At 53.0% G+C, this 17,272-nt stretch overlaps 2 protein-coding genes across 7 annotated transcripts in view; one reads left to right on the top strand and one right to left on the bottom strand.

Annotated features, from left to right (window-relative positions):
• The window catches only part of BABAM2 (BRISC and BRCA1 A complex member 2), a 177,084-nt gene extending 173,907 nt beyond the window's left edge, over positions 1–3,177 (bottom strand). The window contains exons 1-2 of one of the 4 annotated variants that reach the window (XM_075337923.1): positions 3,095–3,177; positions 751–894 (exon numbers count right to left, since the gene is read on the bottom strand). In XM_075337923.1, coding sequence (XP_075194038.1) covers positions 751–878 — 128 coding nt within the window. In that variant the 5' untranslated portion in view covers positions 879–894; positions 3,095–3,177. Of the gene's footprint in view, positions 1–750; positions 895–2,947; positions 3,071–3,094 lie in introns of those variants that run through there. The other 3 variants (XM_075337925.1, XM_075337926.1, XM_075337924.1) reach the window with 3 other exon arrangements.
• Positions 3,178–3,425: 248 nt separating this feature from the next.
• RBKS (ribokinase) overlaps positions 3,426–17,272 on the top strand; it is a 63,990-nt gene continuing 50,143 nt past the window's right edge. The window contains exons 1-3 of one of the 3 annotated variants that reach the window (XM_075337920.1): positions 3,426–3,476; positions 5,095–5,170; positions 15,170–15,302. In XM_075337920.1, coding sequence (XP_075194035.1) covers positions 3,437–3,476; positions 5,095–5,170; positions 15,170–15,302 — 249 coding nt within the window. In that variant the 5' untranslated portion in view covers positions 3,426–3,436. The other 2 variants (XM_075337922.1, XM_075337921.1) reach the window with 2 other exon arrangements.

Below are 17,272 nucleotides of genomic sequence, written 5' to 3'. Positions count from 1 at the left end.
GATGACACCCCTGCGACAACTGCGCTACAGCGAGTGTCACGATGGTGACTTCCAGGGGTTTATGAGAGTTCATTGGGAACCCTGATAAGTCCCTGGATGTCACTGCACAAACTGCTCTATACTCACCTGTCACCGGCGATGTCCCCGGTGATGTCCTCGGCTGTGCTGTCCTCGGCTGTGCTGTACCCAGCCTGTCCCCGCGATGCTCCGGCTTCCAGATCCTCAGGCAGTGAATAATCAATGAAAATAATGAGCGGGGATCAGGAGCGGGAGGCAGCAGAGCCGGAGACAGCAGCGCTGGATACAGGTAAATATAGAACATCTTTTCATTACAGAGACACGTGTTTTATCCGGTACGTGTCACACGTATGCAAACACGGATGTCACACGTATGACCATAACCATGCGTGTGACTGGTACCTGATTAAACACGGACGTCTGAAACCAGCCTCATGGTGAGCGGCATGCAGGGGCTACACAAATCTCACTACAGTAGGTGTCTCTTAATGAATCAGGAGTGACAGCCCCAAAACGCCCCCTCATCAAGACCACCAAGTAAAAGCGGAGATGAGCACGGAATTTGCAAAGAGTAAAATCAGAGGAAATCTGCTACAAAATCAGCAAGTGACACATACGTATCTGCAACCGATGTCTGAGGAAGAAATAAATAAGCCAAGAAGCGGTGAATATGCCTTTGTGGCAGCACACACTCCCCATAGCAATGGACGGGAGCCGCCTGTAGTCACCTACCCGGACTTCAGCTCCGTTATCCGCAGGCAGCTGGTGGAGTCCAGGCCGACTTTCCCATTTCTGACCACGCTGGATATGAAGGGGGAGAGCGCGGGGGCGATGCGGTTCAGGGTGACCTCAGGGGACATTCTGCAAAGTCAGAGCCTGGAGGAAAAAGAACACCCTAAATATCAGGAAATTCCCCTGTGCAGGTTATACAGCTGCAATCTCCAACATGAGGCTCTCCGGCCACTGCAAACCTACAAGCACCAGCCGTGAATGCATGCTGAGAGTTGTAGTCCTGCAGCAAAAGAGCCTAATGTGGAGACTACAAGAAGCTGAAGAATGCGATACATAATATGGAGGAGCAAGTCAAGAAGAACAAAAGGAAGAAAATCAGAATAACAAATAACTGCACAGTTTCCAAGATCACTAAAGATCCTGTATTATACCCCAGAGCTGCACTCACTATTCTGCTGGTGCAGTCACTGTGTACATACATTACATTTCTGATCCTGAGTTATCTCCTGTATTATACTCCAGAGCTGCACTCACTATTCTGCTGGTGCATCACTGTGTACATACATTACATTACTGATCCTGAGCTACCTCCTGTATTGTACTCCAGAGCTGCCTTCACTATTCTGCTGGTGCAGTCACTGTGTACATACATTACATTACTGATCCTGAGTTACCTCCTGTATTATACTCCAGAGCTGCACTCACTATTCTGCTGGTGCAGTCACTGTGTGCATGCATTACTGATCCTGACTTACCTCCTGTATTATACTCCAGAGCTGCACTCACTATTCTGCTGGTGCAGTCACTGTGTACATACATTACATTACTGATCCTGAGTTACCTCCTGTATTATACTCCAGAGCTGCACTCACTATTCTGCTGGTGTAGTCGCTGTGTACATACATTACATTACTGATCCTGAGCTACCTCCTGTATTATACTCCAGAGCTGCACTCACTATTCTGCTGGTGCAGTCACTGTGTACATACATTACTGATCCTGAGTTAGCTCCTGTATTATACTCCAGAGCTGCACTCACTATTCTGCTGGTGCAGTCACTGTGTACATACATTACATTACTGATCCTGAGTTACCTCCTGTATTATACTCCACAGCTGCACTCACTATTCTGCTGGTGTAGTCGCTGTGTACATACATTACATTACTGATCCTGAGCTACCTCCTGTATTATACTCTAGAGCTGCACTCACTATTCTGCTGGTGTAGTCGCTGTGTACATACATTACATTACTGATCCTGAGCTACCTCCTGTATTATACTCCAGAGCTGCACTCACTATTCTGCTGGTGCAGTCACTGTGTACATACATTACTGATCCTGAGTTAGCTCCTGTATTATACTCCAGAGCTGCACTCACTATTCTGCTGGTGCAGCCACTGTGTACATACATTACATTACTGATCCTCAGTTACCTCCTGTATTATACTCCAGAGCTGCAGTCACTATTCTGCTGGTGCAGTCACTGTGAACATACATTACTGATCCAGAGTTACCTCCTGTATTATACCCCAGAGCTGCACTCACTATTCTGCTGGTGCAGTCACTGTGTACATCCATTACTGATCCGGAGTTACCTCCTGTATTATACTCCGGAGCTGCACTCACTATTCTGCTGGTGCAGTCACTGTGTACATACATTACATTACTGATCCTGAGTTACCTCCTGTATTATACCCCAGAGCTGCACTCACTATTCTGCTGGTGCAGTCACTGTGTTCATACATTACATTACTGATCCTGAGTTACCTCCTGTATTATACTCCAGAGCTGCACTCACTATTCTGCTGGTGCAGTCACTGTGTACATACATTACATTACTGATCCGGAGTTACCTCCTGTATTATACTCCAGAGCTGCACTCACTATTCTGCTGGTGCAGTCACTGTGTACATACATTACATTACTGATCCGGAGTTACCTCCTGTATTATACTCTAGAGCTGCACTCACTATTCTGCTGGTGCAGTCACTGTGTACATACATTACATTACTGATCCTGAGTTACCTCCTGTATTATACTCCAGAGCTGCACTCACTATTCTGCTGGTGCAGTCACTGTGTACATACATTACATTACTGATCCTGAGTTACCTCCTGTATTATACTCCAGAGCTGCACTCACTATTCTGCTGGTGCAGTCACTGTGTACATACATTACATTACTGATCCTGAGTTACCTCCTGTATTATACTCCAGAGCTGCACTCGCTATTCCGCTTGTTATGAATTGTACTATATGCTCACATACAGGTGATGCGGCTTTTCAGTGACCGCAGGCACACACAGCGGTTTCCCCTCAGATAATAGCTCGCCGCTGTCACTCACCCCCGGAGAAGCCGCGTCCATCCAGCAGGAAATTCAGGGTCTTTCTGTCAGGACCCCACATAGCCTGCCCTACATAATGCCTTGCACGTTTTATTATGATTGCATGAAATATCGGTGTTTTATGAAGTTTTCTAAAATTATATTTTATCGCTAAACACAATAACAACAGTTTAAGTTTCGCGGCGAAGCTGAATAATCGGTTTTGGAGTCCGTTTTCCCGTCAGGCATTGTACCGGACAGTCCCAATAAGTAATAACGGGTTGCCATGGAGACAATTTCAGGTTCAGTCGTAGCATTTCCGCGTTTGAAAGTCACGCGGGTTCTATAGCGAGATGTGATTGGATGGGAGCTGTCACGCGGTGTCGCGTGGCCGCTGTGGACAGTAAGTTGTTGTGTGCGGTGCGGAGCTGAGGCCGGTGTTGGTCGTAGTTTATTATTGTGTAACTACGCCGCCGAGCGCAGCCTGCTGGGAGATGTAGTGACTCGAGGTCTTTAGCAGTGAGCAGAAAGCGCTTTTTATATCAGTGCTGTGCACACACTGCGCTCCTGCGGCTTTACCTTTCAGTTTTCTGACATCTTCAGGGTCTGTGTTTGCTGTCAGCGAATGGAAACCTTCTTATTAACCCCTTTAAGATGCAGAATTCTTGTTTTTTTTTCCCTTCATTTCTTCCGCAGCCTGCGCTGGTTTATCCTCCCGTCCCCGCAGCCTGCGCTGGTTTATCCTCCCGTCCCCGCAGCCTGCGCCGGTTTATCCTCCCGTCCCCGCAGCCTGCGCCGGTTTATCCTCCCGTCCCCGCAGCCTGCGCCGGTTTATCCTCCCGTCCCCGCAGCCTGAGCTGGTTTATCCTCCCGTCCCCGCAGCCTGCGCTGGTTTATCATCCCGTCCCCGCAGCCTGCGCCGGTTTATCCTCCCGTCCCCGCAGCCTGAGCCGGTTTATCCTCCCGTCCCCGCAGCCTGCGCCGGTTTATCCTCCCGTCCCCGCAGCCTGCGCTGGTTTATCCTCCCGTCCCCGCAGCCTGCGCTGGTTTATCCTCCCGTCCCCGCAGCCTGCGCTGGTTTATCCTCCCGTCCCCGCAGCCTGAGCCGGTTTATCCTCCCGTCCCCGCAGCCTGAGCTGGTTTATCCTCCCGTCCCCGCAGCCTGCGCTGGTTTATCCTCCCGTCCCCGCAGCCTGCGCTGGTTTATCCTCCCGTCCCCGCAGCCTGAGCTGGTTTATCCTCCCGTCCCCGCAGCCTGCGCTGGTTTATCCTCCCGTCCCCGCAGCCTGCGCTGGTTTATCCTCCCGTCCCCGCAGCCTGCGCTGGTTTATCCTCCCGTCCCCGCAGCCTGCGCTGGTTTATCCTCCCGTCCCCGCAGCCTGCGCTGGTTTATCCTCCCGTCCCCGCAGCCTGCGCTGGTTTATCCTCCCGTCCCCGCAGCACTGCTGGATTCACAGCTGCACCGCTCAGTAGTGCTGTATAATGCATATGTTATTGCTTATAATAGCTGAGAGACAACTGAAAGTCAGAGACTGAGCCCGCAGAGAGAATAACTGGTGAAAAGCAGAATACAAGTCCTATAACGGCCAGATTAGTGCTTTCCCTCCTGTACACACAGGACAGAATACTCCGAATTAACCAAATTCTTTAAAGAGCCGGCTATTGACTGTCCCGGATGACGTCTTATGTTGGTCCTCGGTGGCTGCGTCGCACTCCGCTCCCGTTGACTGTCAGTCTCGCTGTGCTGGATGGGGTTGAAGACGTCAGGGACCCGTTTTTTTTTTTTGACTAGTTGCCTTGCCCACATCTGGCTTTTAAAACATGGTGTGACTGTAGGAATGCTGGGATGTGTAGTTCACCGGACTCGCCAGTAGGGCTTATCATGCACTTGTAGCAGGTTTATTCTTCACATGTGACATTCAGCAGATTCCAGGCTGCGGGTGGTGAAAGTTCTGGCGCTGACCTTCGCCCCGGCCGTCCGGACATTTACTGATTACTCACCCTTTGTTTTCTTTCATCAGCTCCCGCCGTCACTGCAATGGATCCGGACAGTCCACAGGTGGTTGTGGTGGGCTCCTGCATGACCGACCTCGTCAGGTGAGCGTCCATGCGTGCGTGCTCCAGCCTGCACCCCCTTGTGTTTCAGCCTGCACCCCCTTGTGTTTCAGCCTGCACCCCCTTGTGTTTCAGCCTGCACCCCCTTGTGTTTCAGCCTGCACCCCCTTGTGTTTCAGCCTGCACCCCCTTGTGTTTCAGCCTGCACCCCCTTGTGTTTCAGCCTGCACCCCCTGTGCTCCAGCCTGCACCCCCTGTGCTCCAGCCTGCGCCCCTCGTGCTCCAGCCTGCGCCCCTCGTGCTCCAGCCTGCGCCCCTCGTGCTCCAGCCTGCGCCCCTCGTGCTCCAGCCTGCGCCCCTCGTGCTCCAGCCTGCGCCCCTCGTGCTCCAGCCTGCGCCCCTCGTGTTTCAGCCTGCGCCCCTCGTGTTTCATTGTCTGCACTCCATTGCTGCAGTTACCTACAGTCACACATTATGCAATTCCAGAAAATGTAGACAAAAGAGAAGGAGTCTACATAAACCTCCCCCAAAAACCAGTGATGCTGCTCATTAGAGGCCTTTCTGGACCATTTGTTCGGGCGCATTGTGCAGAGTATGTGCCGCCATATGGTTCTCCATACCGCAGCGTTACAGAGCTATGCTCCCTGAGGTACTGACAACAAGTGCCGGACCCAGGCGCGACGCGTGTTCAAATCCTCCCGGAGAGCTGGGGTGACCTTAGTGATTTATGTGGGTGCCACAGACTGGACTGCCCCTTTAATTCTTTACGATCATTTAGGCCTTTTTTTCAACTTTGAATGTAATATTACACAGAGAAAAATATATTATTTCAATCAGCTTCGCTGTACTGACTGGGACAGAATGAGCAGAGTCATCTCATTATCATTACATGGGGGGGTGAGTCAGTGCCAGCTGCATCGTCCAGCTGGAGACCTGGATAATTCTGCATAGGGACTGTATACACAGATTAGGCTCGGTATGCAGCTCCCGTACTGCACAGATTGGGTTCAGTATGCAGCTCTCGTGCCGCACAGATTGGGCTCGGTATGTAGCTCCCATGTCGCACAGATTAGGCTCGGTATGCAGCTCCCGTGTCGCACAGATTGGGCTCGGTATGCAGCTCCCGTGCCGTACAGATTAGGCTCGGTATGCAGCTCCCGTGCCACACAGATTAGGCTCGGTACTTGCCTCGGAGCAGTCCCCAAAGAAATAGCCAGCCCCCAACATGGAACAACGGTGATGTAAGAAAACACAATACACAGAAAATATAGATTAGCAAAGGTGAGGCCCCACTTACTAGATACAACAGGACAGGAAAGATAACTGATTGCGGCCAGCAAAAAACCCTGCAAAAAATACCAAACTCCTGATAGGAAAAAAATACTAAGAACACTGAGTTTTCCCTGCTATATCAGGTACTATTGTGCCAGACACATTAAACAGAACTACAGATATAATGGGAAGAAACAAAATCACAGAACAAGTAATATTCTAAAGTGCAAATAAGCTCCCTTTCTTGCTGGAGGAACTGCCCTGCTCACAGAAGCAGAAAGACAGACAGGTCCTCACATACAAGAAACCAAACACAGAACCAAATGGAATAAGCAGAAACAACCTTAAGTGCAATTTCAGCAATTAAGCACAGAAACTAGCAAACGTATCTGAAGTAGATTCAGGCACAGAAGAAATGGGAGAAACTGAAGGGAAAACTCCCAGCCATCTTCAGAAGCAGCAGGAAAACATGCATCACCGGCGGCCAGGCACAAACTGGTCTCCTAAATACACTAGACTGATCTGCAATAGGACTTCCTGGATTCCTAATTAATTCCATCACCTGTTTGAGTCACAGATTCAGACTCTGCTTCATTACCATTCCTGGCCACCAGAGGGAGCTCCACACCAGCACCCACTCAGATGACATTCACAACAGGTCTCCAAACGCAACATGGCGTCCGCTAATGACTCCAGACAATTTTGTGTTCCAAGAGTCAAATGGCAAAAATGAATTTCAGCCCCAAATACGTGCATTTAACTAAACAGAAACATGGTACCAAAAGGTGGAAAACGCCTTTAGCTCTTCTTTCCCTATACTGGATGTACTGTTACGTCACTTGTCAGACTCTGCATTGCATTTGCCAGACACGGGCTGTGTTGCACAGCCATCATCTGCCTCTAACAGCAGCAAATGGAGCTGAGGTTTGACCATTTGCTGTCAATCAAACCACTTGATGAATGCCCCTGTCATGTTCTGACTGCAGCACTTATAACCTGCAAATTGGGGGGCGCATTGTTCCACAAGCCGATTGCACAAAATTCCACTGTCGCAATTGTGGGGTACTGGTCAGTTGCCATCATAGCTGGGGGCCCACTGAAAGCCCCCCCCCCCGCCTGCCACGACGGTGCGTCTGTGAAGAACAACCCTGTGGCTGGCATTCATAGTAGTACTGCATTACTATGTATAACAATACAGTGGTATAGCAGCGGTGATTGGGCGATCGCAGGTTCAGACCCCACTAAAGGGAACTACAATACAAAATAAAGTTATTAAACAATTTATATACAGCGGGTGAAATAAATATAGAACACATCGGCACCAATTTTCTAAGTAATATATGTTTCTAAAGCTGCTATTGACATGAATTTCTCACCAGATGTCAGTAACAACCCATCCAATCTCCACAGGCAAAGAAATCAAACCAGAGATGTCCATAAATTCTGTGTAATAATGAGGAATGACACAGGGAAAAAGTATTGAACACGTTACTGAACGTCTCCTTCCAGACGCCTCCTGTATGGAGACACTAGTCGGCTGCATTGCTCAGGTGGATTTGGCCCATTCTTCCGCACACACTCCTCACATCCTGTATGGAGACACTAGTCGGCTGCATTGCTCAGGTGGATTTTGGCCCATTCTTCCGCACACGCTCCTCACATCCTGCAGGTCCCGGCTCCTTCTATGATCTCTGAGCTTTAGTTCCTTCCAGACATTTTCTATTGGATTCAGCTCTGGTGATCGGCTCGGCCATTCTAGCAGATTTATTTTCTTTCCTTGGCCATGTGCTTGGGATCATTGTGTTGTGAAATGTCCTCCTTCGTTTCATCTTCATCCTCCTGGTAGATGGCAGCAGATTTTTATCAGGAATGTCTCGGTGCATTTGTCCATTCATCCTTTTTCCACTCATATAAAGTTTGTCAGTGCCGTCTACTGAAAATCATCCGCACACCATGATGTTCCCACCTCCACACTTCACAGTTGTTGGTGTTTTGGGGGTGATTTGCCTTTTGGCCTCCAAACATGCTGTGTATTATGGCCTCCAAAGAGTTCAGGTTTGGTCTCATCTGACCAGACTATATTCTCCAGATTTCTCTAAATGTTGTTGAGTAAACTTCAAACACTCTTGAACCTGCTTTTTTTTTCAACATCGGAGTCTTGCGTGGTCAGGGGCGTGCATACAGGGGCGTGCATACAGGGGCGTGCATACAGGGGCGTGCATACAGGGGCGTGCATACAGGGGCGTGCATACAGGGGCGTGCATACAGGGGCGTGCATACAGGAGCGTGCATACAGGGGCGTGCATACAGGAGCGTGCATACAGGCCATGGAAGGGGAGTGCAATACTTGTTTTTTGTGAGACAATTGTCTCTGCTGATTCCCAGATCTGTCTGTCACATTCCACAGTTGGTCCTTGGCTCTTGGACAACTCTTCTGATAATTCTTTTCACTCCTCTGTCTGAAATCTTGCGATGAGCACTTGGTTGTGGCCACTATATGGTAAAATGCCATGTTTTCCACTTCCGGATTATGGCCCCAACAGTGGTCACTGGCGCCTTCAGTAGTTTACAAATTCTTCTGTAACCAATGCCATCAGTATATTTTGTAACAATAAATTTGTGAAGGTCTTGAGACAGCTCACTGGTTTTACCCATCATGAGATGTTTCTTGTGTTTGGTAATGAGACTCCTTTTTATAGGCCATCAGATGAAGCAGCTGATATTATTTTCACTAAGTAACAGGATTGCTTTCTAATTACTGATAGATTTCAGTTGGGGTCAGGACTTTCCAGGGCTTTTTGCACCTTTCTTTCTTCATGTGTTCAATACTTTTTCTCTGTGTCATTATTATACATAGTTTATGGACATCTATGGTTTGATTTCTTTGCCTGTGTAGATTGGATGGGTTGTTAGTGACATCTAGTGAAATATTCATATAAATGGCACCTATAGAAATATATTTACTTAGAAAATTGGTGATGTGTTGAATACTAATGTCACCTGCTGTATATAATATTCGAATGACAACCTTCTCCCCCATAAAAAAAATAAACCTATTTGGAGTCACTGAAAACTACAACTCCTCCCGCAGAGATCAAGACCTTGTACGTCTGTAATGGCTCTTTGATGGGGTTGGAAAGTTGGGGGGAGGGGAACAAAACTGCAATCCCCCCCCCCTCCGAAAAAAAAAATCGCCTGGTCAGGAAACGGTTAATGCAGCTGCCATAAAGCACATCCTCCTGCGCGGCACCGACTGTACAGGCAATAAAGGACGGGTCTGCATCTCTCACCGCCGGCTGGTTTTAGCGGGTAAATGGATGCAAAGTGGGCAGAATATATACAAGATTAAGTGAAATTGTGTTGGGAGGTGATAGGGGTGCAGATAGTGGAGAATATAGAAGCGAGTGCCTCCAAAAAAAAAAAACCCCAAAAAAAACCCACCACCTAATTAACCCTTTTTTGCACCAGAGCGGGCTGCATCTGTCACTTTAAATTCGCTGTTGCCTCCCTGATGAAATAAAGCCCAGAGCCGCCGGTGTTTTTCCCACTCACCATGTGCATTAGTTTATATAAGAGCCTGGCAGGCATGAGGTCACTCCGAGCCGTGTTTATCACAGCGGTCGCCATGGCGACAGACTATGATGTCATCAGCTGGATATTAATAAATAAATACTGCAGGGCAGGATGGGGAGCAGTGAGGGTCAGATGGGAGAGATCTCGCTGTGGTGATAGGAGCAGCTCCAGATAATGAAATCACATCTATTAGGAGAGAAGGGGGCGAGCTACGAGCTCGGGGAGAGAAAGGGGCGAGCTATGAGCTCGGGGAGAGAAAGGGGCGAGCTATGAGCTCGGGGAGAGAAAGGGGCGAGCTATGAGCTCGGGGAGAGAAAGGGGCGAGCTATGAGCTCGGGGAGAGAAAGGGGCGAGCTACGAGCTCGGGGAGAGAATGGGGCGAGCTACGAGCTCGGGGAGAGAATGGGGCGAGCTACGAGCTCGGGGAGAGAATGGGGCGAGCTACGAGTTCGGGGAGAGAAAGGGGCGAGCTACGAGCTCGGGGAGAGAAAGGGGCGAGCTACGAGCTCGGGGAGAGAAAGGGGCGAGCTATGAGCTCGGGGAGAGAAAGGGGCGAGCTATGAGCTCGGGGAGAGAAAGGGGCGAGCTACGAGCTCGGGGAGAGAAAGGGGGCGAGCTACGAGCTCGGGGAGAGAAAGGGGGCGAGCTACGAGCTCGGGGAGAGAAAGGGGCGAGCTACGAGCTCTGGGAGAGAAAGGGGCGAGCTACGAGCTCGGGGAGAGAATGGGGCGAGCTATGAGCTCGGGGAGAGAATGGGGCGAGCTACGAGCTCGGGGAGAGAAAGGGGCGAGCTACGAGCTCGGGGAGAGAAAGGGGCGAGCTACGAGCTCGGGGAGAGAATGGGGCGAGCTATGAGCTCGGGGAGAGAATGGGGCGAGCTACGAGCTCGGGGAGAGAAAGGGGCGAGCTACGAGCTCGGGGAGAGAAAGGGGCGAGCTACGAGCTCGGGGAGAGAAAGGGGCGAGCTACGAGCTCGGGGAGAGAAAGGGGCGAGCTACGAGCTCGGGGAGAGAATGGGGCGAGCTACGAGCTCGGGGAGAGAAAGGGGCGAGCTACGAGCTCGGGGAGAGAAAGGGGCGAGCTACGAGCTCGGGGAGAGAAAGGGGCGAGCTACGAGCTCGGGGAGAGAATGGGGCGAGCTACGAGTTCGGGGAGAGAGAGGGGCGAGCTACGAGCTCGGGGAGAGAATGGGCGAGCTACGAGCTCGGGGAGAGAATGGGGCGAGCTACGAGTTCGGGGAGAGAGAGGGGCGAGCTACAAGTTCGGGGAGAGAGAGGGGCGAGCTACAAGCTCGGGGAGAGAAAGGGGCGAGCTACAAGTTCGGGGAGAGAATGGGGCGAGCTACGAGCTACAAGAAGATATGGGGCGAGCTACGAGCTCGGGGAGAGAATGGGGCGAGCTACGAGCTACAAGAAGATATGGGGCGAGATACGCCAAGGGTCACTGAATGGTGGTGAATCCAAAAATACCAATGTGCAAACAGGTGAAAACCCAGACTACAAGTGCTGAGACGTCCTGCTGGGGCTAGAGAGCGGCCATAGTCACCGGTCACAGCCCATACACATGAGAAGTGAAGGGGCAGGCGGGCTGCTCAGACACCTCTCATTACACTTCAAGGGGCTTTTTTCTTTTTGGAGGATTTTTTTTTATTTCTTTATTTTTTTTTTAACGCCTATGATTTCCCTACAAGTTTGTAGGGTCCGACATTCCCAGAATTCCTTTCTTTAGTGTAAAATCCATTACACAAAGAGCCGGTAAAGCCTCGTAAAGCCCAGACGGGAACTTCTGAGCCCTTTATTGGGAACAGGCAAAGAGGAATTCTCGTAAAGTCGGAGGAGATGATGAGCGCGGTTCAGCGCGGGGTCACAATGTGCAGCGCCGGCCGCCCCCTCCACTCTCCACCGGCGCAGTGCCTCACGGTATAAGGGGCAATCAGCCCACTAATATCTGCTCAGCTCTAGTGTTAGTGCTGTGCAGGGGAGGTAAATGCTGTGCAGGGGAGGTAAATGCTGCGCAGGGGAGGTAAATGGTGCGCAGGGGAGGTAAATGGTGCGCAGGGGAGGTAAATGGTGCGCAGGGGAGGTAAATGGTGCGCAGGGGAGGTAAATGGTGCGCAGGGGAGGTAAATGGTGCGCAGGGGAGGTAAATGCTGCGCAGGGGGTGCGCTGACCCCTTTACAGGACAGAATATAGGGGGGTGGAATCACATCTTTTGTTTCCAAAGTTGTAAAGTTTCACAATTTTCGGGATTTTATGGCAAAATTCAGCTTTTTACGTAACGACCGTTCGTCAGCTGATGCTGTTCTGTGGCCTCCAGTCTCCGCTCGTGTCCTCGCGTCATATCCGTGACTCCGGCCGCCCTCGTTACGTGATATTGGGTTTCAAGCCCATATAGTGTGAATGAAAGTAAACGATCAGTTTCTGCTTCTATCGATCCCTCCTCAGATTTCATCCTCCGCATTTGCTCGTTGTATCCGCTGCGGGCTCCTCTGTGCACCAAACTGCCCGTATTTTACCTGCGCTGATGCAGTGTAACAAACAAGGTTTTCTTTTTCACTGCTTTTTAGGGAGCGCATATAATTTCTGTTCACTTGTATTTGACCCAGAGAATAAAGGCAATTTTTTTGGACTTTTTTTATTATCATTCAGCCTTTGCAAAGTTCTGAATCTGTTGTATTCTACTCCTGACACTTATTTTACTTTTCTCCAAATCACCATTCTGGAAGCGCTGTCCTATCCACCAAGCTCATGCACGGTCAGCAGCTGATTTGTAGATTTGAGCTCCAGTAAGAATTTGAGTGTCTCTGCTCCCTGTCCACAGCCTCACACAGTCCCTGCCCCCCCCCCCCCCCCCGGGTCTCACACGGTCCCTCCCCCCGGGCCTCACACAATTCCCCCCCCCCCTCGGGCCTCACACGGTCCCTCCCCCCCCGGGCCTCACACAATTCCCCCCCTCCCCCCGGGCCTCACACGGTCCCTCCCCTCCCCCCGGGCCTCACACGGTCCCTCCCCTCCCCCCCGGGTCTTACACGGTCCCTCCCCTCCCCCCCGGGTCTTACACGGTCCCTCCCCTCCCCCCGGGTCTTACACGGTCCCTCCCCCCCCGGGCCTCACACAGTTCCCCCCCCCTCGGGCCTCACACGGTCCCTCGTCCCTCCCCTCGGGCCTCACACGGTCCCTCCCCTCGGGCCTCACACAGTCCCTCCCCACCCCCCCCCTCGGGCCTCACACGGTCCCTCCCCTCGGGCCTCACACGGTCTCTCCCCACCCCCCCTCAGGCCTCACACGGTCCCTCTCCTCCCCGGGCTTCACACGGTCCTTCCCCCCGGGCTTCACACGGTATCCCCCCGGGCGTCACACAGTTCCCCCCCCCCCCCCCTCGGGCCTCACACAGTCCCTCCCCCCGGGGGCCTCACACAATCTGGGTAACAATCCGGGTGTTTCTATATAGGGTTTGAGTGCAGATTCTTGCTAGAGGTGTTTGTATTTAGGGTCTGAATGCGCATTCTTGCTAGAGCAGCAGTACAAAGCAGCTATAAAAGAGCAGGAGCTAGGCAGATAAAACAGCACTTGCAGCATGGTGATAAAATGAAGCAAAATAAGGTTGTGGAGTATGTTACAAAGATTCAAAACTTTGCAAAGGATGATCAGTAATTTACTAAACAAGACATAGAAACCTTTTGTTTCTCCTTAGGATCGCTGTTGGCTGCTCAGCAAATTATTATTAAAGTTCAAAGGTCCTTTTGGTGTTTTTTTTTTTTTTTTTTTTTTTTTTTTTTTGTACCATTTTTCGAGTCAAAAGTCTGTAAGCCTCAAAATTTTCCATGTTTGTTGGCAGGGATCTGGTCCGGCGACCGCAGACTACCACCCTGCAGGCATTTGGTCCGGCGACCCCAGACTACCACCCTGCAGGGATTTGGTCCGGCGACCGCAGACTACACCACCCTGCAGGCATTTGGTCCGGCGACCCCAGACTACCACCCTGCAGGGATCTGGTCCGGCGACCGCAGACTACCACCCTGCAGGGATCTGGTCCGGCGACCCCAGACTACCACCCTGCAGAGATTTGGTCCGGAGACCGCAGACTACCACCCTGCAGGGATCTGGTCCGGCGACCGCAGACTACCACCCTGCAGGGATCTGGTCCGGCGACCGCAGACTACCACCCTGCAGAGATTTGGTCCGGCGACCGCAGACTACCACCCTGCAGGGATCTGGTCCGGCGACCGCAGACTACCACCCTGCAGGGATCTGGTCCGGCGACCGCAGACTACCACCCTGCTGGGATCTGGTCCGGCGACCGCAGACTACCACCCTGCTGGGATCTGGTCCGGCGACCGCAGACTACCACCCTGCCGGGGTCTGGTCCGGCGACCGCAGACTACCACCCTGCCGGGGTCTGGTCCGGCGACCGCAGACTACCACCCTGCCGGGGTCTGGTCCGGCGACCGCAGACTACCACCCTGCCGGGGTCTGGTCCGGCGACCGCAGACTACCACCCTGCCGGGGTCTGGTCCGGCGACCGCAGACTGCCACCCTGCCGGGATCTGGTCCGGCGACCGCAGACTGCCACCCTGCCGGGGTCTGGTCCGGCGACCGCAGACTGCCACCCTGCCGGGGTCTGGTCCGGCGACCGCAGACTGCCACCCTGCCGGGGTCTGGTCCGGCGACCGCAGACTGCCACCCTGCCGGGATCTGGTCCGGCGACCGCAGACTGCCACCCTGCCGGGATCTGGTCCGGCGACCGCAGACTGCCACCCTGCCGGGATCTGGTCCGGCGACCGCAGACTGCCACCCTGCCGGGATCTGGTCCGGCGACCGCAGACTGCCACCCTGCCGGGATCTGGTCCGGCGACCGCAGACTGCCACCCTGCCGGGATCTGGTCCGGCGACCGCAGACTGCCACCCTGCCGGGATCTGGTCCGGCGACCGCAGACTGCCACCCTGCCGAGGTCTGGTCCGGCGACCGCAGACTGCCACCCTGCCGGGATCTGGTCCGGCGACAGCAGACTACCACCCTGCCGGATCTGGTCCGGCGACCGCAGACTACCACCCTGCCCGCTACACCAAGCTCCTGCCAATCACTTTACTCATCTCCAATGATTAACCTTCATTTCCATAAGTCTGCGTGTTGCTTTTATGCCGCGAATGTGATATACCCTGACTATCAGTCCAGTTAATGTTGATGTTTCCGCAGCATCACCCCCCGTCTGCCCCGAGCAGGAGAGACCATACACGGGAGCAAGTTTTTCATCGGTTTCGGGGGCAAAGGAGCGAATCAGTGCATCCAGGCGTCTCGCCTCGGGGCCCGCACCGCCATGGTCTGCAAGGTAATAACAAAAACCCGCTCTCCACAATCCGTGTCCGGAGCACGGAATGCCGCGAAATGAAGAAATCCAGCTCCACCAAATAAAAAATAATCCTTTGTTGATGAATCCAATATCCCAGATTAAAATATCAGTTATTAATCATTAAGTTCCCTGATTGGAACGCCGACGTATCCGCGAACAAGCGGCAATGGACACGTTTCTGGTGCGATACCCCCAATACCTCCGGAACAACTAAGGTGCCCGGGTACAGAGGTTCCTTCCAGTGTGTGCACAGGTGTAATGCTTCTTATTCTTATTTTACCTGCGCTGATACAGTGTAACAAACTATGCATACTGCAGAAACGTGCCGATCACCGCTTGTTCAGTGATTAATCGGCTGTGCAATCATGGAACTTACTGATTCACAATTCGTGTTTTATCTTGACTTTTCGATATTGGATTTTATTCATCAGTAAAGGATTGCTTCTGGATTTCTTCTTGTCTACAAGGTAATACAAATGTCCGGGCGCGGAGCTCTCCGAATGAGGCGATGTCCGGGCGTGGAGCTCTCGGAATGAGGCGATGTCCGGGCGCGGAGCTCTCGGAATAAGGCAATGTTCGGGGCACGGAGCTCTCGGAATGAGGCAATGTCCGGGGCGCGGAGCTCTCGGAATGAGGCGATGTCCGGGGCACGGAGCTCTCGGAATGAGGCAGTGTCCGGGGCGCGGAGCTCTCGGAATGAGGCAGTGTCCGGGGCGCGGAGCTCTCGGAATGAGGCAGTGTCCGGGGCGCGGAGCTCTCGGAATGAGGCAATGTCCGGGCGCGGAGCTCTCGGAATGAGGCGATGTCCGGGGCGCGGAGCTCTCGGAATGAGGCAGTGTGCAGGCGCGGAGCTCTCCGGAATAAGGCAATGTTCGGGGGCACGGAGCTCTCGGAATGAGGCAATGTCCGGGGCACGGAGCTCTCGGAATGAGGCAGTGTCCGGGGCGCGGAGCTCTCGGAATGAGGCAGTGTCCGGGGCGCGGAGCTCTCGGAATGAGGCAGTGTCCGGGGCGCGGAGCTCTCGGAATGAGGCGATGTCCGGGGCGCGAGCTCTCGGAATGAGGCAGTGTCCGGGGCGCGGAGCTCTCGGAATGAGGCGATGTCCGGGCGCGGAGCTCTCGGAATGAGGCGATGTCCGGGCGCGGAGCTCTCAGAATGAGGCGGTGTCCGGGCGCGGAGCTCTCGGACCGAGGCGGTGTCCGGCGCGGGAGCTCTCGGACCGAGGCGGTGTCCGGGCGCGGAGCTCTCGGACCGAGGCGGTGTCCGGGGCGCGGAGCTCTCGGACCGAGGCGGTGTCCGGGGCGCGGAGCTCTCGGACCGTGGCGGTGTCCGGGGCGGCGGAGCTCTCGGACCGAGGCGGTGTCCGGGGCGCGGAGCTCTCGGAATAACACAATCCATCCGTGATCCTTCATGTAGGAAATGCCTTCGGTTTGGAGACTAAATAAACCCTGAGCCCCTCCACTAAGTCACCGTCTCCTGGAGTTTCATCCCCATGAATCCTTCCACGTTCATACACCACGGCGTCACGTCAGCAATGTGGAATTTAAAGATGCCATAACTTAAAGGGGTGGTCTGGGATGAGGATAAAAAGCTTTCCAGAAACAGCGCCACGTCTGGTCATCTCTGGTATTGCAGCTTATCCCAATTCAAGTCAATACCTGGCGCTGCGTATGATTTAGGAAAAGAAACAACAACCCGATTTCATATCCAATAAATACCATGTACATGACATGACTGACAAGTGAGGAGAAGAGGGGCATCCTTCTGGGGTATAACTGGGGGGCTCCAGATTGTGGCCTGGACCCTGACCCAGTCCGGTGTATGGGGCACATTCCTCACCTGTCAGTGTTGCCCTGTGGCACGTCTCGTGGCGCGGCCCTGGCACAGTGTGGATGGCGCCCTGACCTACATATCCCCTGGCAGTTGCTTTTTGGCCGGACTCCCGGTTC

Source organism: Anomaloglossus baeobatrachus, chromosome 3 (assembly GCF_048569485.1).
Source record: "Anomaloglossus baeobatrachus isolate aAnoBae1 chromosome 3, aAnoBae1.hap1, whole genome shotgun sequence".
Taxonomy (NCBI): domain Eukaryota; kingdom Metazoa; phylum Chordata; class Amphibia; order Anura; family Aromobatidae; genus Anomaloglossus; species Anomaloglossus baeobatrachus.
The sequence above is the reverse complement of the archived record's forward strand: the minus strand, read 5'-3'. Positions and strand labels throughout refer to the sequence as shown.